This window comes from Protopterus annectens, chromosome 1.part2 (genome assembly GCF_019279795.1).
Source record: "Protopterus annectens isolate FY-2018-M chromosome 1.part2, PAN1.0, whole genome shotgun sequence".
NCBI classification, from domain to species: domain Eukaryota; kingdom Metazoa; phylum Chordata; order Ceratodontiformes; family Protopteridae; genus Protopterus; species Protopterus annectens.
In genome coordinates, this window is record NC_056727.1 from 591,872,190 (window position 1) to 591,898,454 (window position 26,265).

General features: G+C 42.1%; 1 protein-coding gene across 1 annotated transcript in view; it reads left to right on the forward strand.

Moving 5' to 3' along the window:
- The window catches only part of MIA3 (MIA SH3 domain ER export factor 3), a 1,691,550-nt gene that overhangs the window by 556,233 nt on the left and 1,109,052 nt on the right, over positions 1–26,265 (forward strand). Inside the window, exon 4 of the mRNA XM_044060179.1 lies at positions 6,499–11,503. Coding sequence (XP_043916114.1) covers positions 6,499–11,503 — 5,005 coding nt within the window. The remainder of the gene's footprint in view (positions 1–6,498; positions 11,504–26,265) is intronic.

The following is a 26,265-nucleotide window of genomic DNA, read 5'->3' on the forward strand; positions in this document are numbered from 1 at the left end:
CCTGTGTCACAAGATCGGTTGCCAACTGGCTCACGGACAGAACCCACATGGTGAGAGTTGTGGGAGCTAGGTCCGACTCTAAACAGGTTACAAGTGGCATTTTACAGGGCTCAGTCCTAGGACCCTTCCTGTTTGGCATATACTTCTGAGAGGTACAGGCAAGCACAGGAGGACTATGGCTGACCAAGTTTGCAGACGACTGCAAACTAGGGGCTATAATTGACTCTCCAGCTGATACAGACATCCTCCAAAAGGGTCTCACTGAGATGGATACCTGGTGTCAAAATCATGGCCTCAAGCTAAATGCCAAAAAGTGGATAGACATCCCCTTTGGAAAAAACAAAGTACCCACAAACTACCACATAGGTGGTTTGTTTGTGTCTTTCGGCTTTTCCCGGTTAGGGGTCACCACAGCAGAACTCCGGTCCGCTAATGATTGGCAGTTGATTTTTACGTACCGGCTTGCCAGGCCTGACAGTCCCCTAAATACGGAAAACGTAATAAGGGATCTGGGGACCCAAGTAGATAGTAATCTCTCCTTTTATAATCACATTGCCAAAGTGGTTAGAAAATCCTTCTTTGTGGCCCACCTATTCACAAAAGGGTTCACATCCAGATCAAAAGAGGTCATTGTGCCCTTCTGCTCATCACTCATCAGACCCATTATAGAGTACAACGCTTAATTTGGGATGTACCTTACAAGACACCTGCAACAGCTGGAAAGACCACAGAAGTACCTCACCAAGAGGATCACTGGCCTCTGACAGATGTCCTATGCAGCTCGACTGAAGAAACTCCAGCTGTACTCGGTTGCATACCGCCTACTCAAAGGTGATCTCTGCCTGACATACAAGGCCATGTCCAACCCAGAATTGATGGACATGCTCCACCTAAAGAAAACCTTATCCCCTCGAGCCACACGCTCTAGGGATCTAAACCTCACCACAACAATAAATAGGACGTGCTGGAAGGATAGAATGCTGTCCCAGAGACTTCCCATGCGTTGGAACAAGATTCCAATCTTCATTAGGCAGAGCTCCTTGCTAACACTCTTCAAGAAAAACCTTGACGAGTGGATGGGAAACAGAATTTACCATGGGGATCACTTCAGTGGCTCTGCTGGACAGAGGCACAGGGAACTAATCTAAGGGGGTGGCGAAAGCTAACACATTCTGGCTAGGCTTATAAATGCCTTCGGGCAGATAGCCTAGCACCTACCTATGAACCTATGATCCTGCTATTTGTTCTTTTTAGATCCTCACTATTGACTTTTAAAAATTCATTATTCCTTGCTCTATTAGTAGAATTATTCCCAGTGCAATGTAATTGAGTTCTGGTTTTATCTAACTACAGCAATGGCCTTGGTTTATTTTATTCTGTTCTTATTTGTTCTTTTTATGCCCTGTAAGCTTATGTATTTCTGTTTAACTTCAGCCTAGGCATCAGTTTCAGAACATTTAACTTAGTGGTCTTTATATCAGTTTTCTCAAATGTTTGTTGCAGGCATCCATGTTGAGTTTGCAGTAAGCATGAGAAGTGAAAATGGAATTTTGCATGATAGTAGTGAAACTGTGCATCTGATGTTGTCAATTTTCATCTATTCTTGACTTGTGGGTTACAGTTTTGATCCTCAGAACCAATCTGGCCAATATGTAGCTCATGTCAGCCAAAATTCTCTCGAGCTGCAAGTCTACCCATAATGCCCCCTCCAAATTACAAGACACATCTGCCAGCTCCTCTCTCGTATCTAAGTAAAAATTTTATATTTACTTCTGTCTATAACTAATTTCTGAAATATTTACTTTCCATTTTAAAAAAAATATTGGGTCTACCCTTTGCGAGAGTGCTGTTTCCCTTACTGTTGGTAATATTTTTCTTCTACCATCGTTGGTAGTTTTCATTTCCCCTCTCTATCACTTTCTCTTTTACCTTTGTTAATCTGTCTACCATTGCTGGTAGATTTTTCACTTTTTAAAGTGTGACTGAGTTTCTTTGTCTTCTGTTTCTGCCTTCAGAGACATTCTTGAGATCCTAAAACAGAGGGATGATTGGAAGTCCAAAGACCCTTCCTCTGAGGGATCCTTGTACTTGCAGGCTTTTGGTGCTCGTCTGTCTAACTCCTGGATGACTCTGGCCGCTAATGACCTACTTAAGTTAATCTCTCAGTGGGCTTGGAAGGCTCCTGACTCTGTAGAACCAGTCCCTCAGAGACCTGACAAGATTCTTTCAGCTCCTGAAGACAATCCACATTGGGCAAAGGGCTTAGTAGTAGATGCCATGGTGGTAGCGGCCGCCACCAAGAAAGAACTGGCTGAGGAAAATTCTACTGTACATCCCCCTAATCGAGAGTCTAGGGCAATGGACAGATTCAGGAAGCAAGTCTATGCATCATCAACCTTCTCCATCAGGTCCTTGAACTTCTTAGCACATTTTGCTAGACTTCAAAGAGATCTGGTAAAGGAGCTTTCATATACCCTGGTGGGAGCAGTCGCTGAGAGGGTCCAAGAAAAAGTGCCCTCCCAGTTAGCCAACCTGGAGTCTATTTTGAATTTGTCCATGAGGCTCATAGCGCATGCAGCCAAAGGGACGACCAAGTCAGCAGGTTCAGGTGTTGCTGTTCGACGACACGCTTGGATGCGCATGTGTGAGTTTGCTGAACCATTCAAATCTTACTTCGTCAGTGCTCACTTTGACGGATCCTCTTTGCTTGGATCCAAGGTAAAGGAAACTCTATCCAGGTGTGAAAAAGATGGAAAGACTTTGTCTGCTGTGGGCGTATGTTTTTCTACTTCTCAACGATCCTACTTCAGGAAACAAAGGAGTGGTAAAATGTAGTTCAAAAAATTCCAGAAGCCTTTTGAGGACTCCCTTCAAGGCAGAGGGGGGAGTTACAATGGAAGACGCCATCCCAGATCCAGGGGTGGTCCGCAGACTCAGGGTTCCAGGGAATCCTTCTCTGGTCAATCCTACCAGCGCTCCTGAAAGGGGGCCCGATTGCTTACCTCTGGAGGCAGTTGGGGAAGATTTTCCTTGCACCCGAATGCCTGGCAACACATAACCACTGATGTCTGGGTGCTAAGGATAATTTCCAGAGGTTATTTAATTCCCTTCACTCTTTACCCGAGAACCTCAGCAAGACTCCCCAACATTCCACTCAGTCAGAGAGATCAAGCAGCATTAGAAATACAAAAGCTTTTACAAAAAAGGGTCATCCAAGAAGTCCCACCAGACCAATTAGGATCTGGATTTTACTCAAAATTCTTTTTAGTGCTAAAGAAAACAGGAGACTGGAGACCAAGTTTGGATCTCAGTATTCTGAACAAATAACAGTTAAAATTCCAGATGGTCACGGTTCAGTCAATTCTTCCCTTCTTAGAGGATGTTGTTTGGATGTGCTCTATAGATTTTCAAGACGTGTGTTACCACATAAAGGTAGACAAACACTTGAGAAAGTTTCTTCACTTCCGGCTAGGAGCCAGTCATTTCCAGTTCCGAGTGCAGCCCTTTGGTCTCACCACAGCCCCCAGGGTGTTCAGCAAATGCATGGCAGCAGTCACAACACACTTGAGGCTGCACAGATTCCGAGTGTTTCCTTACCTAGACAACTGGCTCCTCACTGCTTCCACTAGGCGTCTTCTACTGCAAACTACGGACTTCATTCTGGAATTATCCCAACAATTGGGCATCACAGTCAATCATGCAAAATCTCAACTATCCCCTTTTTAGGACATGGAATTAGTCGGAGCTCGCCTTAACACTGTGTCTGGTATGGCATCGCTTCCCCTACACTGGTCGTTGAATATACAGTCATAGATCCATCCTCTCCTTCTCTCAAACAACATACCAGCTTAGCAGATTCTGCAGGCATTGGGTTCCATGGCAGCAGCGATTACATTAGTTCCAATGGCAAGATTTCACATGAGGCTTCTTTAATGGTTACTTGCAAACCAGTGACCTATTCTAACCCACCCCATGAATCATTTAGTTTTCATATTCAGCAGATGCAAAAATGACCTAACCTGGTGGATGCAGTCCGGGGAGATTCTTCCCGGCTGCCCCTTTGTTCCCTCACAGCCCAAGGCTATCGTGACAACATATGCTTCCCAGATGGGGAGGGGCATTATCTCAGGAAGACAGTCCAAGGCACTTGGTCCTCCTCTGAGGCCAATCTGCATATCAGTTTCCTAGAGCTAAGGACAGTGCTTTTGGTGTTGCAAGCGTTTCACTCTGCCTTACTTCAAGGGATGATAGATTTTCCATCAGACAAAATGTCCGTAGTCTGGTTCATCAGCAAACAGGGGGGACCAAGTCCTACCCAATGTCTCAAGAAGCCCTCCATGTGTAGCAGTGGGCCATAACTTCCAACCGCTTTCTGATAGCAATGCACATCCCAGGGAGTTCAAACATGATAGCGGACAAACTGAGTAGATGCATCCTCATGTCTCACAAGTGGTCTCTGAACTCCAAATTAGCGAAGAAAATCTTTCTTCACTGGGGCCAGACTTGCTGCGACCTGTTTGCTTCACCCCTGAACAACAAGTGCAGAAGCTACTTTGCCCTAATTCCCCCTCAGGGGGAGTCCCCCAGAGATGCTGTTCTCCACGATTGGCCCCCGGGTCTCTTTTATGCCTTCCCTCCCTTCCCTCTAATCCCTCTTTTTCTCAAGAAAGCAGCTCTGTTGAGAAGCAAAGTGATCGTCATTGCTCCTTACTGGCCTTGACAGATGTGGTTTCCCTTCCTCTAGCCTTACTTACTTTACTGCCTATGGATTCTGGACCTAGTTCCGGACCTTCTCTCCCACCTCCAGGGACTAGTGTACCCCAGTCTTCAGACTCTCAAGCCGACTGCTTGGTTTCTGCCATTTGGTTAGTTGCCAGGCATAATAATGTCCCTTCTCCCATGCAACAAATTTTGTTGGCATCCCATAAACCATCCACCAGGAGTCGCTACCTAAGTAAATGGAAGATATTGTCTTTTTGGGCTTCTGTTAATGGTCTGGAACCCTTTTCAGTGCCAGTAGAAAAAGTTCTGGAGTTTCTAGCTGCCATCTTTGGTAAAGAAGCTTCTGCTTCTACACTAAAGGTTATCCTAGCAGCTTTTTAAAATTTCCATAATGGTATCAGAGACCAGCCTTTGATATCTCACAGGCTTTGTAAGGTTTTTCTTAAAGGCACCATCCATTTGAAGACTCCTTTCAAAGAGCTGGTACTGCCATGTGACTAGACTGTTGTATTACAATCACTTACTTCACCCCTGTTTGAACCTGCAGCTACCTGTGACTTAAAATGCCTTTCTTGGAAGACATTACTTTTCATAGCTGTCACTGAGTCTCTGAATTACAGGCTCTGTGCTCTAAAACACCTTCGTTTTCCATAAAGACAGAGTATCACTCAGAACAAACCCGACCTTTCTTCCCAAAGTGATTTCGGAGATCAGTATCAACCACTCCATAGACTTGCCTGTATTTTTTCCAAACTTTTTCTAATAAAAGCGAGTACTGCCTGCACCTTCTGGATGTGCATAGGCAATTATATTTCTGTCTGGATAGAACAAAGCAATTTAGACATTAGACAATCAGAACAGTTATTTGTATCCTTTCAAGTGCAACTTTGGCCAAACCTGTGTCTAAGGTTATTCTGTCTAGATGGTTAAGGGGTTTCATATCTTTCATTTTCACGAAACAAAAGCTAAGACTCCCTATGCCAGTGAAGGCACATTCTACAAGATCTATGGCGACTTCAACTGTTTTTCATTCTAAAGCTTCCATGTCAGAAATTTGCACAGCTGCAACTTGGGCTAAACCACATACTTTTATTATTCATTACAAGTTGGATATGGTCTCCAGGGGGAGAGCCTCCTTTGGTTCTATGGTTTTCAGAAATATTCTTCCATAGGGCCACCCAGGATTTAAGGTAACTAGGGGCTCTGTCCCACAAGTCAAGAATAGATGAAGTTTGACAACATCAGATAAAGAAGTCATGTCCTACCATAACTTTCCATTTGTGTTGTCAATCTTCATATATTCTTGTGTCCCTCCTGCCTGCCCCCTCCTATAGACATCGGGTGGAGTGACATCCTGTCATGGGTTCTTATTGTTAGGGATGCCTTGGACAGGTTTCTAACTTGTATTAGAGTCTCTTCTTTATCTGATTGCAAACTCGATCAGATGTAATGTGGAGAGGGGCATTGTGGGTAGATTTGTAGCTTGAGAGATTTTTGTTGACACGAGCTATATATCAGCCGGATTGGTTCCAAGGATTGGAACCATAACCACAAGTCAAGAATAGATGAAGATTGACAATACAGATGGAACGTTATGGTAAGACATAACTTCTTTTTTTTTGTTTATTAAAATGGGACGCTGTTGGGTCCACAGTTGTTATGCAAACTGCTCTGCTTGAGTAATCACATATTGAACAGGCATCAAATTTTAACTTAGATGTAATGCTTCTGCATTGAGAAAATATCATTCTCATTCTTTTCCCTCCTATCTTTCAGGAAACAGATTTTGTTTGCTTCAATGGAGGAGAAGACGACTTTGACAATTATAATGTAGATGACCTTTTGAATATATCAGAGATTCAGGAAGACAATTCAGTAGAAGATGGCCCAGATTTACATTCTGCTTCTGAACTTAAAAATACAAGCAGTGAGCCTTTAGAGCAAGTGGAGGAAGAAGGGGAAACTAGTATAAACACAGGATACACTATGGATTCAGAAGTACTAATTAAACAGGAGAAGGCTTCTGGAGAAGAGCAGGGAGTAGACACTACGGATTTAACCGAAGAAACAGCTGGATCTCAGGAAAAAACATCACAGTCCTCTGCCTATAAAGAGTCAAATTCATATCAAGACCTAGATAAAAATAATGTATTTAATGATGAAGATCCAGCTCATTCCCCGACAGGCAGTGTTTCCACTCACCCAAAAGAAACTAGGGGAGTTGTGCCAGACAGTATTCACAGCAGAGATTCTAGCATGTCTTATGGAAAAAGTGAAGTATTAGATGATCAAGAAAAAGTGCGTAAACAAATGATAGACTTAGAAACGAACTTTGGGGCTACTGTAGATGCCATTGTTTCAGGTGATGAGATAACAAGGAAAGTGACTTCACCAAATGACAATTCTGAATCAGAAGATTTTGAAAACCTGGTCACTGAAAGTGAGGATGAAGTGCATGATGCAGAGGAAGTACTTTTATTGACACATTCTGTGGAGGCTGTATCATCTGAAGCAGTTTCTGAAGATACACAACATGAAAACGAGCAGCAAAAAAGCATATCAGACAGTGGTACCTTAGAAGAAGGTGAAAAGTTCAGAGAAGCAGAACTGGTAAATCAGGATAATAGTCAGTTAAGGGATCAGAAGTTCAATGAGAATAAATACTCAGAAAGTAGAGAAATCAGATCAACATTAGGAGATAGCAAAATGGTGGAGGACAAAAACAATTATAATGAAGGAGACGAAAATGAATACATTGACATGTTAGATGTGGAAACAGAAGAAACCCAAGAAAAAACATTAGAGAAGGAAGAATCTCAAGAAAAAGCACAGCAATTTCAAAAAATGATGAATCTGAGTACGACATTGGGAGACACAGTTATTGCAGTTGTAAGTGATGATGAAAGCACAAAGATGGTCACAGATCCCTATGGTGCCAGTTTTATTGAGGAAGCTGTTGAGGAAGATAATGTGGAAGCAGGAGCTGCAGAAGATAAAGTTTATCTACTAGAAATGGAAAAGGACACTCAAGAAAAGTCAGATATTGATTATCAAAAAATTATAAAGCTACAGCCAAACTTTGGAGAGAAAAGTGATATAACTGTACATAGTGATGGAACTGTAAACAGAGACAAAGAAACTGAAAGTGACATCAGTGAAGAATCTGAAGATACAGGAATAAATGTAAATGAACAAAAGGAAAAAGTTTCATTTAGAGAGTACATTATGTTAAATACTACATTTGGAGGTTCAATTGATGCAGTTGTAAGTGACGCTGAGAACACTAAGAAAGTCACAGATCCTGACTATATTGATGATGTGGAAGGCAAAGAAGGGAAACATACACAAGTTAGTGGGAGTAAAGATGATACAGACATTTATCTTATAGGTATGGATGCAGAAAAAGAGGAAACCCAGGAAAAAACAAGGATTTCCCAACAAAAACATATAGGAGAAGATACTAAAATACCCAAGACAGATGAGGATAAAGAGGCTAACCTGTCCTATACCAGTAATGAAGAAAATGAAGGAAGGTCAGCGGAGGTCCTCAAAAAATATGATGTATTACACGCAACATTTGGAGATACAATTGATGCAGTTGTAAGTGAAGCTGAGAATACAAAGAAAGTCACAGATCCTGGTTATATTGATGATGTGGAAGACAAAGAAGGGAAACATAAACACGTTATTGAGAGTAAAGATGATACAGACATTTATCTTATAGGTATGGATGCAGAAAAAGAGGAAGGTCAGGAAAAAACAAGGATTTCTCAAGAAAAACATATAGAAGACACTGAAATAACCAAGACAGATGAGGATAAAGAGGCTAACCTGTCCTATACCAATAATGAAGAAAACGAAGAAAAGGCAGCAGAGGTCCTCAAAAAATATGATGTGTTACACTCAACATTTGGAGATACAATTGATGCAGTTGTAAGTGAAGCTGAGAATACAAAGAAAGTCTCAGATCCTGGTTATATTGATGATATGGAAGACAAAGAAGGGAAACATAAACACGTTATTGAGAGTAAAGATGATACAGACATTTATCTTATAGGTATGGATGCAGAAAAAGAGGAAGGTCAGGAAAAAACAAGGATTTCTCAAGAAAAACATATAGAAGACACTGAAATAACCAAGACAGATGAGGATAAAGAGGCTAACCTGTCCTATACCAATAATGAAGAAAACGAAGAAAAGGCAGCAGAGGTCCTCAAAAAATATGATGTGTTACACTCAACATTTGGAGATACAATTGATGCAGTTGTAAGTGAAGCTGAGAATACAAAGAAAGTCTCAGATCCTGGTTATATTAATACAGAAGAGGAGGAGAAAGATACACACAATACAGAAAGTACTGAAGCAGAAAGTGGAACACATTTGCATTTCATAGGCATGAGTGAAAAAGACAATCAAATAAAAGAAGTTGAGTCACAGCAAAAAATGATAGGAGATGGTATAGAACTACACAATGTAGTGGAAGATAAAACAACTGACCTGCTAGATAAGAAAAATGAAGAAAATGAAAAAGAGGTAATAGATACCCTCGAACATGAGAGGTCACATGCAAAATATGGAGATACATTTGATGCAGCTGTAAGCAAGGATGACATCACAGAGCAAGTCAAAGCTTCTAGTTATATTGATACTCATGAGGATGACAAAAAAGACAAAGATACACAAAATGGTGAGGCAGAAGATGATAAAAGTGCTGAGTTTATAGATATAAAAGAAAATCAAGAAAAAGAAGTTGTACCCAAAGAAAAAGTAGAAGTCTTAAATACATTTAGTGATACGTTTGTTGCAGTTATAACAGATGATGAATACACAGATGAAGTCACAGATCCTACTAGTGTCAGTTATGTTGATGAAGATAATGAAGACCATATAATCCAAGCTGATGATATAGATAATGATGAAAGGATTCATCTTTTAGACTATGAGAAAGAGGTGTTCGACTCTACCTATAGTAGTGCTGCAGAGCTAAGCAGAGGGGACATTGATGAAGAAGAGCAGGAGGCAGATATGAGCAGCACCAATGAGGGTGCTCTAGTAAAAACTTTTTATTCAGAAGAAAATGAACAGACAGTCAGGACAGATACAAGCAGTGATCCACATATGGTACCTACAGACATTGAAGCTTCTGGTGAAGTTATATTAAAAGATGCATCTGCTGAGCTAACAGAGGATACTATAAGGGATGACAGTACTAATGACATGGGTCAACAAGGAACTTCATTTAAAGAAAGTGAAACTTTTAAAGATGGGGATATAAATGTTGAGAAATTAGGGATTTCAAAAGCTGAACCTCAGTCTGATCTTGTGGCTGACAGATCCATCTCTCACTACAGTAGAAAAAGTGATGACCTGGTAGAAGCAGTAAAAGCAGATACTGATGAGAAGCCTGAGGAGCAAACTACCAATGAAGCTGAACAGGAAAGTGAAGAAGAAGAAGAAGTAGAAGAAGAAGCAGAAGGACTAAACAACAGTGATATTAATTCAAAGCTGCATGACATTCCTCTTAGTCAAGTTTCAAAAGGATCATTGATATCTGAAAATGGAAATGAAAGGCAAAGTAAGCAAAGTCTTGTAGCTGAAATGCAAGATGATGATGTAGTTTGGGAGAAAGATGAATCAGAAAAAGATAACAGTGAATCTAAACCTGATGAAGATAATGCAAGTTGGGAGTTACTAGAAGGTGAACTGCTAGAAGATGAGAATGCATTAAATGCTAAACAAAACAAAGTCCATATTATGGAGAGTGGGCATGATAAATTACATGTATCAACCACAACTCCAGAAAAGCAAAGAGTGACTGATACTGCAGAAATTAAATCAGCAAGAATAAATATAGAGGAAATAACTGCAGACATGAAAACAGAAGAAAATGAGGAGTATACATTAGAGGCTGTGAGTATAGAAAAAAATGGGATAGCAGATAAAACTGGTGTTTTAGACAGTATGGCAGAGCAACAGTCCAGTAAAATCAAAGAACAACTAATACTGGATAAAGTAAAAGAGAAAGAATCAGAAGGAGTTAGCAGACGTCATCTAACTGGTATACCTTCAGATGGAGATTCTGAGCTACGGTCAACAGAATCCCAAGAATATTTGTTACAAGAAACACAGGATGCAGCAATTACCAGTGTTTTGGAAAAAGAGGAAAACACTACATCAGCAAGTGCATTAAAGAACAAGTCCTTAGACAGTAGCAAAGAAGATTTACAGGACTTCTCCAGAACTCAGCATGAGGCAAGTCAGTTTTCTCAGGATTCTGGAGCAAGATATGAAGACTCACATACTTCACATCCAAATCAGGAAGCACCCAATGATGAACCAGTGTACAGTGAATCTGTAAATCAGCTTACTATTCTTAAGGCTCACTTTGATGACAAACACTTTGAACGGTTCCACAAATTCCTGGGTCTCCAAAATATTCTCCAAGTAGAAGCTATGTTTCAGGATATGGAAGCAGAACTAAAGCTTGTTAGGAAGAATGACTTCAGCTATGAAAAGACAGAAGAAGCTTTGGACAGAATTTTTGAATCTTCTGAGTCTTCCATCTTGAAGGTAGTAGAAGAGGTACTTGATCAAAGGGAGGTACAGAGTGAAGATATAATGGAAGCTGACAAAAGTATGTTTGATGAAGAGTCTTCACTGTTGGATGACTTTCAAGAACTGGCATACATTTTGCGGCAGAAGTACTCATCTCTAAGTGACAGCACTCCATTTGCACCTGGAGCACAGCTGCCAGAAAAACAGTCAATACCACCTGAATCAGGTAATGTAAATATGTACTTAACTCATGTTAGATGAAATTTGTTTTATTTAGGTGTATTGGCAGCAGTCTACCAGTACAAAGACTGGCAACACCCAGAGTTTTGAAAATGACATTGCCTTCCTTCTCTGTGGGGGGAGGGGTCTTTTGCAGTGGATTACTAAAATGAGTCTTGTGAATATCATTCCAGAGCTCTTACAGTTGGTTATATGAAACAGAGAGCTGGAGTTTGGTCTGTGACTCGGATATCCTGGATTAGAATAACAGGGCACTGAATGAGTAGGGCATGGGATTAAGAATGAGAGGCTTAATTCTGGCTGATGTTCTTCGTGTTTCACTGTTGCAGTCATTACATTTGGGTAATCTGCTGGCAGGTTGCCCTCAGTCGGCCTGAATTCCAAAGTCTTGGGTCCTGCGTCGGTTACTGTCTTTTCTTCCATGACGTCAGGAGTATAAAACATGCAGCCGACACCATTTTCTTTCGTCTTTCTTGTCGTGCGGTGCCCGAAGCAGAAGCATTTCGCAAGTGCCGGTCGGCCTACTACTGAAATATTCAAGTTTAAGTTTCAGAACCGAAGTCTTCACTAAAGCTAAGTACCCCATTGGAGAAACTTTTTTCTTGCTTTTTACCGATGTCAGAAAAAGTTAATAATTGTATTACTTGTGGGAAGCAAATACCTCATAAGGATTTCCATTTATACTGTATTCAATGCCTAGGCCCTGATCACAATGTGCCTAGCTGTTGGTTTTGTGCTAGATTTAACCAATGCACTATTAAGCGTCGGTATATTTTTGCATCTAAATATTTTGGAAACAGATTTAACTACCCAGAAATGTCATAGGATAGCAATTTGACTACCGGAGTACATAAAAAACGCAAAGAAAAGGACAGAGAAAGGCAGTCGAGATCCAAAACCGACGACGAAGCTTCTCCTAAGCCAGTCGCCGGTTCTCAGTGAGGCGCTTTCGCAGCCCCTGATACCCACTACCTTCGAGTCGCAGGCCTCTACCGACACCCATGTGGAGTCCGGCATGCCACAAGATACTCAAGGTATTGGACCGACGGATATATCTCCCTCGGATGGGTCATGAGCCGCTGAGCAGGCACCGGCTTCCGAGGGTGTATTCAGACCTCAACATTTCTATATCAAACCGACGAAAGCTGCAAAACCTAAGGCAAAGACACCTTCTAAAACTAAAAAATGACGCCTGAGCCACGTGCCCAGGCCTCTATGCCTAAAAACAGATGATCAAAATGGCTGAAGACCTTATTACCTTGATCAGGGGTACCCATCCCCCTCCAGATAAGAGGCCTAGGCAAGACACTGACTATGAATCTTCAGATCAGGTTTCTATTTCTTCTGATTAGGAATTATCTTTACCTCCCTATGAGGATTCTGATGCTGAGGAGTCTATTCCATCTGCATCTCCTCTTGAGGATTATTCATTTGGAGAAACCTTGCATACTTTGAGGGAGCATTTTCAATGGGAGAGTCAAGACTTCTCAGAATCAAAAAAGAGTCTCAGGGATTTCCTTCTTCTCCCTCAGCACAAGCCTTTAGCCATTCCCCCTGTTTTAGACATTGTGGATGATGCATTTTCTGAGTCAAGCCTGACCCCTGACTCCTTACATCCAGCTCCCAGTAAGCCTGACAGGTATTACAGGGTCCCTGGCTCTCATAAATTTTTATTTAGAAACCCTGCTGCTGATCCTGAAACTATTTCACAATGTCCAAAGGGAGTTAACGCCTCAACAGCAAAAAACCCTACCCCCTCCGACAGAGATTCAAGGGCACTGGACAGATGGGGAAAAAAGGTTTATACATCTGCAACCTTGGCAATCAGGGCCTTAAACTGTCAATTTCATATACTTAAGTACCAACAACATGTTATGGGATTGCTGAAACAGAAAATGATGTTGATTTCAAAATGTGCAGAAAATAAGGAATTGCAGGAATTATTGCATGCAGCTGAACAAGTTGGAAAGCATACTTTGCAATGTGGTTTTGATTCTTTAGAGGCCTCCTGCAGGGCTGCAGTTACTGGATCTGTGATTAGGAGGCATGCCTGGTTAAAGGAACAAAATTTGCCTGATCATGTTAAAGCTAAATTGCTAGATGCACCTTTACAGCATGATTCTCTGTTTGGTATTAAGGCAGAAGAGGTTTTAAAAAAAATGGAAGACAAAGCTAAGTCTATGCAAACTGTTAAAGATTTCTTACAAGTGCAGCCATCTAGATTCAGTAGACATTGGCCTAGAAAAAGTTGTTCCTTTTCTGTGTCAGACAGAGCTGAAAGGGGCAAATCCAGATGCCCTAAGGGTTCCAGGTACCAGGCTCAAGACTCAAGACTCATACAGGTTAAAGCAATGGGGTGCATCCACCTCCAAATCTGGAGGAGATAAAGCGCAAACCTACAGAAATCAATCCCAATGACGTCCCACTGCCTACACCAAGTGCTTATCTTTTGGCAGCACCCATAGGGGGAAAATTAGCACTCTTTGCTCAAAATTGGCAGTTAATAACCCAGGACAAGTGGGTACTAAACATCGTATCACAGGGATACAGATTCCATTTCCACACTCTGCCAATGACAAATGGTTGGCCAGATCTGCCAAAAAACCAATGGGCAGAGGTACAGAAACAAGTTACGTCCCTCATGGATATGGGGGCCATTCAGACAGTACCAGAACAGGAAAAAGGACAAGGTTTTTACTCAAGGCTGTTCTTGGTACCCAGAAAGGACAAGGCCTGGCGACCAATACTGGCTTTATCAATTTTGAACACATACCTGGACATTCCAAAATTCAAAATGCTCACCTTGCAACAGCTTCTGCCCATGCTGGGCAAGAATGCTTGGCTGGTGACTTTAGACCTAAAAGAGGCATACCTGCATGTCCCAATAAGATAGTTGTGCAGAAGATGCCTCAGATTCAAGGCTGGCTTAAAGCATTACCAATTCCCTGCACTGCCCTTTGGCTTATCTACTGCGCCCAGGGTCTTTACAAAGTGCCTGGCACCAGTAATTGCATTTTGCAGACAAAAAAGTATTCAAATATATCCTTACTTGGACAACTGTCTCATTCAAGCAGAGAACAAGGACACTCTTCTACGACACCTAGCATTTGTGAAAAGGCTTCTAACATGCCTAGGGTACACAATAAACGAAAATAAATCACAACTGGTACCCACTCAAAATTTAACATTCCTGGGTGCAAGCTTGAATACAACTGCCCAGATGGCTTACCTCACGCCAGACAAACAAAGGCAATTGACTACTTACTTCAAACTGATGGCAACAAAAACCCAATCTTCTGGAAGACAAATTTTGCAGACTCTGGGCTTCATGGCATCCTGCATCCTACTAATTCCATATGCAAGTCTGCATATGAGGAAACTTCAATGGTACCTAAAATGTTTATGGAGTCAACATTCACACAGTCTGGAAACAATGATTCCTCTTATCCCCTGCCTGCAACAGGAGTTTCTATGGTGGGCAAAGGCCTGTCACCAAAACATGGGACCGCCCTTCACTCTACCCCCTGCCAGCCTAACCTTAACAACAGTCATGTGGTATATAAACAAGCAAGGGGGCACACACTCATACCCTCTTTGCAGATTAGTAATGGCACTGTGGGACACAGCTTTGACCTACCAAATAAATCTTCAAGCTCAATTCCTGCCAGGAAAACAAAACACTCTGGCAGACGATTTAAGCAGAAACCTTATGGATTCTCACGAGTGGAAACTAAATCCATAAGTCTTTAGCATGATAGCAGAGAAATGGGGGAGCCCAGACATAGACCTATTTGCCTTTCCTCAAAATTATCAACTGAAAAGATTCTGCACAAGGACTTATAATAGACAAGCATGGAAAGTGGATGCCCTATCCTTCAGTTGGAAAAAACAGTCAGTTTACAGCTTTCCTCCTCTGCTTCTTCTACCCAAGGTCCTCCTAAAAGTCAGACAAGAGAAGCCAAAGATTATGTTAATTGCCCCAGACTGGCCCCGCCAATACTGGTACCCAATCTTAGGAACTTGTCTCAATACCCAGCTTGGACCTTGCCTTTAAAACCACAACTACTGTCCCAGCAAAACAATCAGATCCTGCACAATCAACTACAGACTCTGAACCCTGGCAGCATGGCTAATCCTGTAATCATACAGATGACACCTCTCAGTAAAGCTGTGATGGATGTCATTTTGGAAGCCAGAAGGCCTAGTACTAGAAAATCTTATGCTGACAAATGGAAGAGATTCTGTGCTTTAAATCAAGCACAAGGAACTGATACAGCAGAACTGCATATTCCTCAGATATTACAATACTTAACTGAGATGCGGGACAAAGGCCTATCTTTCTCATCAATCAAAATCCATGCCTCTGCCATTTCGGCTCATTACAATACAGAGCCACCAATCTTTTCTCATCCTTTACTAAAGCAGTATCTTAGAGGAGCCAAAAATTTAAGGCCTCCTAGAAGATCACCATTACCTGCATGGGACCTCAGTTATGTGTATGAAAAGCTCACCCTGCCTCCATTTGAACCAGCTGCTACCGCTGATATAAAGTTCTTATCATGGAAGACAGCTCTGCTACTAGCAATTACTTCAGCAAGAAGAGTTTCAGAGCTACAGACCCTCATGGCTGTAGAGCCTTTTATCATATTTTACCCAGACAGGGTGTCTCTGAGGACAAATCCTACTTTTATGCCTAAGGTCGTTTCCAGTGTGGCTCTTAACCAAACAATTCATCTGCCAACTTTTTATCCAAATCCGCAGAACAAAGGGAAGAGAATTCTGCATTCCTTGAACGTACACAGACAGCTAAGATTCTACTTGAGCAGGACTAAAGCTCTAAGAAAAATCGAGCAATTACTAGTGTCGTATGCTGCAGGATCAGAAGGAAAGGCTATTTCAAAGCAGACAATTTCAAAGTGGATAAGCCATTGCTTCCGTTTCTGCTACTTACACCATGGCAAACCTGTGCCCAAGGGCATTAGGTCTCACTCCACCAGGGCTGCAGCTACTTCAGCAGCCTTTCTCAGAGGAGTACCAACCAAGGACATTCTAGATGCTGCTACTTGGAGTTCTGTTCACACCTTTACAAAGCATTACCATTTGCCTCTCTACTCTAAGTCCAGGGCAGGCTTTGCCACTGCAGTACTGCAGGGCCTTATAGCCTCACCTAATGCTGTTTAGCTCCAGCCTCCCAACCATAGCTTTGGGATTCTACCCAAATGTAATGACTGCAACAGTGAAACACGAAGAACACGGTATAGTTGTGTACACTTACCATAAATGTAGATGTTCGTGTATATTCACTGTTGCAGTCCAGGTTACCCTCCTGCCATCCCCCTGTCATTCTACAGTTTATCTTTCCTTCTCTATCTTCTACAACCTATGTGGTGTATTTGCTTGTAGATGAAGGTAAAGTTTATATTGATGCATCTGTGTGTGTGTGTATATATATATATATATATATATATATATATATATATATATATATTTAGAATATTGCTACCTTTTTGGGGGCACCTGACATCGGGGGCAAGAAAAACTAAAGAAAATGGTGTCGGCTGCACGTTTTATACCCCTTACGACCTGACGTCATGGAAGAGAAGACAGCAACTGACGCAGGACCCAAGACTTTGGAATTCAGGCCGACTGAGGGCAACCTGCCAGCAGATTACCCAAATGTAATGACCGCAACAGTGATTACACTTGAATATCTACATTTATGGTAAGTGTACATAACTGTACTTTCCATCTAAGGAATGGTAGGTGTCCTGCCTAGCTGCCACCTCTACTGCATGACAGAGGTTCTAGCTCTCATAGAGAAACATGAAGTGAAAATACAGGTACCTCCTTCATGGTCAAGGGTTTTTGCTTGATACCAAGTACACATGAAACAGACCAGTGCCATTTCATCTGAACCATAGGAACGTGGGGTTTAAAGGTAGGGCAGAATTGAAATGATTTTTCCATAAACCTGCTGCTATACTAGGACAAAGCCACCTGTTCTCCACCTTACTGATGAGATTAGGATAGTGGATGGTAGAAGACACCAAAACAGGTGTAAAAATTCCTGAAACATTGCATTTTCTTCAAAAATTATCTTCTTCCACATTTGAGGGTGCACACCAATTTTGGTTTATGCTGATATCACTACTCTTGGGCTAAGAAGTCTGTGCAGTCCAAAAAGTCAAAAGTTATTTCCACTCACTCAGTATTTTTTGTAATAAGCAGTCATTGTTGTGGTTTCTATGCCAGTAATCAAGACCACCTCAGCTGCTACCAGCTCCATACACTGCTGTAGAACAAATGTACATTTTTGTTCACACTGACAGAATTTAGCTCGACCACTGGCTATAAGAAGTGTGATTAGTTCGAGCAGTAGTTCATTGACCCAAGTTTGGAAGGGTTATAGTTTATTCATTGCAGGGATCAGAGGTCTCATCTAAGGAGACCAGGCATGAAGCCATAGGCTCAACGTAAGGATCTGTAAGCCAGAATATTGATTCTTGGAACCTTCTTATCCCTAGTTTATTACCATCTAATAAGAAGTCATCCTGCAGCTCCGCACTTTCAGGTACAGGAAAAGCAGAGCAAAATGGCTCCTCCTTAACACCTCTTCTTGAAAGTGAGACCTGGATATTCATCACCACTGTTCCTTTGTTGTAGGTGCCTTTGATAACCTTGTTGAAAAGTGAGGAGTAGGGCCTTGGATCCTTGGTGTTTGATGCTGGGTCTGACTCTGCCCATGTAGAGTTTTCCCCTTTGGTCAGGGGCATGGGTAGAAATCACCCCCTTTTACGTTACCATTCCTAGATCATGAGAGTCTTTTCAAATACTAATGGGTATCCAAAACATTGTAGGAGAGCACACTGTGTTTGTTTCTGTAGCACGGTGCGAGGTCCAGAAACAGCTCACTAGTTCCTTCAAGATCACATACTTTTAACTGGATGGTCATTCCCACTACCAGTCACACTCTGAACAGGCATTATTTATTTTTTTCCAAGCATCCACCTTTTTATTCATTACTTTCCTCTGTGTTACCTCAGATGTTCAGGATTTTGGGAAGAGTTTCCAATGAGAGGAGTCTGTGTCTTTTACTGTTTGAAACTTCACTGAAGGCAAAATCTGAGGAAACTAAAAATTCTTCATTTGAGACAGAAATGGACAGTAAGCTGTCATTTTTTATTAATCCCTGATGGAGACCTCTCCTTTTGGGTTGTACAGAGGCAAACTAAAGCAGGTTCTTTCCTTATTCTATCATTCCAGGACTTGTTCCAAAAGCTACATCATTTAACAACTCTTCTGTCTGACTGCACATCCAAAGTGAAGGACAAGCATGGCAACAGGACTCTTCAGCCACTCTGACCCTGAGATTTCTTAATTACTTGTCTTATAATGCACTTTTCCAATACTCTTTGGTGAACTAAGCTTTGCAGAAGGTTTCTAATGTGTGCTCATCTTTGAAGTGGATGATGGTGACAAGCTCCTGTGCATGGCCTCAAAAACTGGTTTTCATGTTTTTTATTTGCTTCCTTCCACAGATGCCGCATTTGGGTTTGATTCTTTTGTATTGTGTGGCCTTGGAGCTGTTTGGTTAAAACAATCCACATTCCATGAGGAGATGGAGCAGGAAATCCCAGCTACTTCTTTCAGGAGTGGGGACCTTGCTGGTAATTCTACTCAGAAAAAAACACTAAAACCCCATAGAAGGATGGACTTTATTGTAGTGGAGCATGTACTCTTCCTTTATCTTACTGCTGTCAAAGCTGATTCAGCTTTCTATAATAAAAGACTTCCAGGAAGTTGTAAAGGTCAGTTAACAGCAAGGTCTGTTTTCACCACCATAGCTTCCACAAAAAAAAAAAATAATAATAATAATAATAAATAAAATAAATAAATAATAAAACATCCAAGAGATGCAAAAATTCCTAACTGTGGTGTCACTGAGGAGCCAATGTTTGATAACCATTTTGAGTGCTACAGAACCAGTGATGAGATTGTCAGAAGGAAGTGAGCAGCAGATGGTTAGTCTTCCCTTTCTGGACGAACTGAGTAATAATTACACTCTGTAGTTCTACCATAATGCTAGTATTGCTAAGTGTTAGCGTGATTATAATCTCCTGATATCTGTAATGCCAAGTGCAGGAGAAAGTGTGGAATGTTTTTGACTTTACAAAATCTCCACTTTGTATAGTGATGATTTTTGGACTCACTGATTATCTGTCACCCCTTAATGGGAACAAGTACCCTACACAGACAGTTGGTATGTTGTGGAGAAAAATGATGCAAATGAAAAGGACTGAAGCATTGTGAAAAAGAGATCTTTGACTGTGGCTTCAAGCCCTCGTCAGCCGTAAATGCCCATAAATTCAGTCAGGCTCCCCAGAAAAAGAAAGGTTCTCCATGTTCATAAAACACTGGAGTACCTTTTCAGGAAACATACGATTTCTAAATGTCAATTATCACACCTTGGAAACTGTTAATACTCCTGAAACCCATCCTCCTAATTTCGATGAATAGATTTGGAAGAGCTGGTTGCATAGTCACTTTTGGGAAAAAGAGATGTGGACCGAGTGCCCCAGGAAGAGCAGAAACGTTTACTTATCTCTTGAAACCTGACAAGCATTCATTATCCTGTTCTAGATCTAACATACTTCTTGTTTTCTTCCTCTCTTTTTCTTGTACCCAAGAAACCTGATAAGCATTCTTTATCATATTCTGGATCTATTAATTTCAAACTGAAATATGTACACTAAAAGAAATCTGGAGTTTGACAAAAGTACAAGCATTTCAGTGGGACCGCAGCCAGAAAACTGTACACGTTCATCGTGTTTCACTGTTGCAGTCATTACATTTGGGGTAATCTGCTGGCAGGTTGCCCTCAGTCGGCCTGATTAACAAAGTGTTGGGTCCTGCGTCGGTTGCTGTCCCTTCTTCCATGACGTCAGGTTGTCAGGGGTATAAAACATGCAGCCAACGCCATTACATCAGTCTTTCTTGCCACGCGATGCCCGAAGCAGAAGCAGTTTGCAAGTGCCGGTCGGCCAACTCTTGAAATTTTCGTTTTCGAGTTTCAGAACTGAAGTCTTCAACTTAAGGCCAAGTACCCCGTTGGGGAAACTTTTTCTTGCTCCTTACCGATGTCAGTAAAAGTTAATAATTGTATTACTTGTGGGAAACAAATACGTCATAAGGATTTTCATTTGTACTGTATTCCTTGACTAGGCCCTGACCACGGCGTACCTTGCTGTCGGTTTTGTGCTTTATTTAATCAGCACGCTATCCATCATCCGTACATTTTTGCTTCACAATATTTTGGTTCTCAGTTTAATTATCCAGAAATGACGTCGGTTAGCCATCCGACTACCGGAATACCGAAAAAATGTAAAGAGAAAGACTGAGACAGGCTGTTGAGGTCCAAAACTGTCGACGACGCTTCTCCTAAGCCAGTCGCCAGTTCACTGGTACTCAGTGAGGTGCTTTCGCAGCCCCTGATACTTGCTACTTCTGATTCGCAGGCCTTTACTGAGACCCATTCGCAGTCCGGTATGCTGCGAGATGCGTCACATATGGAACCCGCGGATGTCTCTACCTTGGATGGGTCTGGAGCCGCTGCGAAGGCACCGGCTTCTAAGGATGTATTCAGGCCTACAGACTTGTATATTAAACCGACTCCAACTTCAGTGCTAAGGCCTAAATCTCGATCTATGTCTAAAAAAATGACACCCAGGCCACATGTTCAGGCCCCTATGCCTAAAAAACAAATGATCAAAATGGCTGAAGATTTAATTACTCTAATTAGGGGTAGTCAAACCCCCCCCCCCCAAGAGGCCTAGGACTGAATTTGACTATGAATCTTCTGAACAGGACTCTGTTTCTTCTGACTCTTCTAATGCTCTGGATTTGTCCATATCTACTTATGAGGACTCTGATGCAGAGGATTCCATTCCCTCTGCTTCTCCGCCGGAGGATTTCTCTTTTGGGGAAACTTTACATACCTTAAGGGAGCATTTCCACTGGGAAAGTCAGGATTTGTCTGAATCCAAAAAGAGGCTTAGGGATTTCCTTCTTCTTCCTCAGCATAGGCCTTTGGCTATACCTCCTGTACTAGATATTGTTGATGATGTTTTTTCAGAATCCAGTATGGCCCCTGATTCCTTGCCTCCAGCCCCTAGCAAACCAGACAGGTACTACAGGGTTCCTGAGTCCCACAAATTCCTTTTCAAAAATTCTGATGTTCTTCGTGTTTCACTGTTGCAGTCATTACATTTGGGTAATCTGCTGGCAGGTTGCCCTCAGTCGGCCTGATTAACAAAGTCTTGGGTCCTGCGTCGGTGGCTGTCCCTTCTTCCATGATGTCAGGTAGTCAGGGGTATAAAATATGCAGCCGACGTCATTACATTAGTCTTTCTTGCCGCGCGGTGCCCGAAGCAGAAGCAGTTTGCAAGTGCTGGTCGGCCGACTCCTGAAATTTTCGTTTTCAAGTTTCAGATCGGAAGTTTTCAACTAAAAAGCTAAGTACCCCGTTAGGGAAACTTTTTCTTGCTCCTTACTGATGTCAGTAAAAGTTAATAATTGCATTACTTATGGGAAACAAATACCTCATAAGGATTTTCATTTGTACTGTATTCCTTGCCTAGGCCCTGACCACAAAGTATCTTGCTGTCAATTCTGTGCACTATCAAACGTCGGTACATTTTTGCTTCTAAATATTTTGGCTCACGCTTTAATTATCCAGAAATGTCGTCGGTTAGCAATCTGACTACCAGAATATCTAAAAAAACGCAAAGAAAAAGACAGAGACAGGCCGTTGAGGTCCAAAACTGCTGACGACGCTTCTCCTAAGCCAGTCACCAGTTCCCCGGTACTCAGTGAGGCGCTTTCGCAGTCCCTGATACCCGCTACTTCTGATTCGCAGTCCTCATCTGAGACACATTTGGAGTCCGGTATGCCGCGAGATGCTTCAATTATGGTACCCGTGGATGTCTCCACCTTGGATGGGTCTGGAGCCGCTGTGTAGGCACCGGCTTCTGAGGGCGTTTTCAAGCCCACAGATTTGTATATTAGACCGATGCCATCTTCAAAACTAAGGCCAAAATCTCGATCTATGCCTGGGCCACATGTGCAGGCCCCTATGCCTAAAAAACAAATGATCAAAATGGCTGAAGATTTAATTGCTCTGATCAGGGGTAGCCAACCCCCCCCCCCCTTTCTAAGAGGCCTAGGCAAGATGTTGATTATGAATCTTCTGAACAAGATTCTATTTCTTCTGACTCTTCTAATGAACAGGAATTGTCTATACCTACTTATGAGGACTCTGATGCAGAAGATTCCATTCCTTCTGCTTCTCCCCCTGAGGATTTTTCCTTTGGGGAAACTTTGCATACCTTACAGGAACATTTCCACTGGGAATGTCAGGATTTTTCTGAATCTAAAAAGAGGCTTAGGGATTTTCTTCTTCTTCCTCAGCATAGGCCTTTGGCTATACCTCCTGTTCTAGACATTGTTGATAATGTTTTTTCAGAATCTAGTATGGCTCCTCATTCCCTTCCTCCAGCTCCTTGTAAGCCAGACAGATACTACAGGGTTCCTGACTCCCACAAATTCCTTTTCAAAAATCCTCTTGCAGATCCTGAAACCATTTCTCAGGGTCCCAAGGGCATTAAGGCTTCTACTGCTAAAAATCCTTCCCCTTCTGATAGAGATTCCAGGGTGCTGGATAGATGGGGTAAGAAGGTTTACACTTCAGCAACCCTGGCAATCAGGGCTTTAAACTGTCTAATTTCATATGCTAAAATATCAGCAGCATATCATGGGACTGCTTAAACAGAAAATTATGCTGATTTCTGATCGTGTGGAAAATAAAGATTTACAGGATTTATTGCATGCAGCGGAACAAGTTGGGAAAACATACTTTACAATGCGGTTTTGATTCTTTGGATGCCTCTTGCAGGGCTGCTGTAACTGCGTCTATGCTAAGAAGGCATGATTGGCTCAAAGAGCAAAATCTGCCTGATCATGTTAAAGCAAAATTGTTAAATGTTCCTTTACAACAGACCCTCTCTTTGGTAATAAGGCTGAAGAAATTCTAAAAAATATGGAAGATAAAGCTAAATCTATGCAAACTGTGAAAGAATTCTTACAAGTACAACCTCCAAGATTTATTAGATACTGGCCTACTAAGAACTGGTCCTTTCCAGTTCCTTCGAGAGCCACTCAAGTCAAACCCAGACATTCCAAAGGCACCAGGTTTCAGTCCCAAGGGACTTTCAGAACAAAACAATGGGGTGCCTCCTCTTCCAAATCTGGAAACAACAAGACACCTCCGTATGGTAAGCAGTCTTCATGACTTCCCTTTACACTTACCAAGCACTTACCTTTTATCTGCCCCTTTGGGGGGAAAACTAGCTCTTCATGCAAAAAACTGGCAACTTATAACCCAGGGCAAATGGGTTTTAAATATAGTATCCCAGGGATACATATTTCATTTCCACACGATGCCAATTCCAAACGGATGGCCAGACCTACCCCCAAATCAGTGGGCAGAGGCCCAGAAACAAGTACTTTCCCTCATGAGCATGGGGGCTATTCAACTAGTACCAGAAGAGGAAAAGGGACAAGGTTTCTATTCAGGACTTTTTCCTGGTACCCAGAAAAGACAAAAGTTTGGTGTCCAATTCTGGGCTTATCTACTCTAAACACCTTTCTGGACATCCTGAAATTCAAGATGCTGACTGTTCACCAGTTACTTCCTATGCTAGGCAAAGATGCCTGGTTGGCAACTCAAGATTTAAAAGAGGCTTACCTGCATATCCCAATCAGGGAATCTTGCAGACGATACCTCCGCTTCAAAGCAGGCTTCTTGCATTACCAGTTCTCTGCACTGCCGTTTGGCTTATCTACTGCGCCCAGGGTCTTTACAAAGTGCCTGGCTCCAGTAATTGCTTTTTGCAGGCAAAGAAATATTCAAATATATCCATACCTGGACGATTGTCTAATTCAGGCAGAAAACAAGGCATTCTTCTAAAACATCTGGTGTTTGTAAAAAAGGTTCTAACTTGTCTAGGATACACTATAAACGAAAAGAAATCACAACTGGTACCCACTCAAAAAATTACATTCCTGGGTGCAAGCTTGAATACAACTGCCCAGATGACTTTCCTTATGCCAGAGATGCAAATTCATTTGGTGACTTACTTCAAACAGGTGGCTACAAAAACCCTGCTTTCTGCAAGGCAAATACTGCAAACCTTGGGATTCATGGCCTCCTGCATTCTTCTAATTCCATATGCAAGACAGCATATGAGGAAACTTCAATGTTATTTAAAAAGTCTATGGATTCAGCATTGTTACAGCCTGGAAACAATGATTCCTATCATACCTTGCCTGCAAGTAGAGTTCCTATGGTGGGCAGAGGCCTGCCACCAAAAAAAGGGACTGCCATTCACACCACCCCCTGCCGTCCAAACCCTAACTACAGACGCATCAGACTATGCTTGGGCGGGCTCATTTGGCAGGGAAGTGCATTCAGGGCAAATGGAGCCCAAATCAAATGCGCCTTCATATCAATAAAAAAGAAATGCTAGCTGTACACAATGCACTGATAGCCTTCATGGACTACCTTCATCCAGGACAATTAATGATAAAGACAGACAACACCACGGTTATGTGGTACATAAACAAGCAGGAGGGTACACACTCCTACCCCCTTTGCAGACTAGCCATGGCATTGTGGAACACGGCCTTGACCTATCAAGTACAACTACAAGCTCAATTCCTGCCAGGAAAGCTGAATACTCTGACAGATAAACTAAGCAGAAATCTCATGGACCGACACAAATGGAAACTGGAACCACGGATTTTCAAAATGTTGACACGCAAATGGGGTAGCCCAGACATAGATGTTTTTGCCTCACCCCAGAACGATCAGTTGGACAAATTTTGCACAAGAACTCACCACAAAAAAGCCTGGAAAGTGGATGCTGTATCCTTCAGCTGGAAAAACCTATAAGTCTATGCCTTTCCCCCTCTGCCTCTGCTCTCCAAAGTTCTACTAAAAGTCAAACAGGACAAACCAAAAATGATTTTGATTGCTCCAGACTGGCCTCACCAACACTGGTACCCACTCCTGCGCAGTGTGTCACACCTTCCACCGTGGCACCTGCCTCACACACCTTACTTACTGTCTCAGCAGAATGACCAAATTCTGCGCACTCAGCTCCAAACTTTGAATCTTGCAGCTTGGCTAATCACCTAAATTCACCCTTAGCATCCCCCAACAAACCTGTGATGGATGTCATTTTGGAGGCGAGAAGACCTAGTACTAGAAAATATTATGCTGACAAATGGAAGAGATTCTGTGCCTGGAATCAATCTCAAGGGATAAGCACAGCAGTGCCCAACATTCCTCAGATTTTGCAATACTTAACTGAGATGCTTCACAAGAGCCTGTCCTTTTCTTCCATAAAAATCCATGCCTCAGCCATTTCAGCTCATTACAACACAGAACCTCCCCTCTTCTCTCATCCTCTTCTAAAGCAGTATCTCAGAGGGGCCAAAAACTTAAGACCACCCAGGAGAGCTCTAACCCCTGCCTGGGACCTTAATTTTGTATTGGAGAAACTCACTCTCCCTCCTTTCGAGCCAGCTGCTACTGCAGACATAAAATTTCTCTCCTGGAAAATAGCTTTCCTTTTAGCAGTCACTTCAGCTAGAAGGATTTCTGAATTACAGGCTCTTATGGCAATGGAG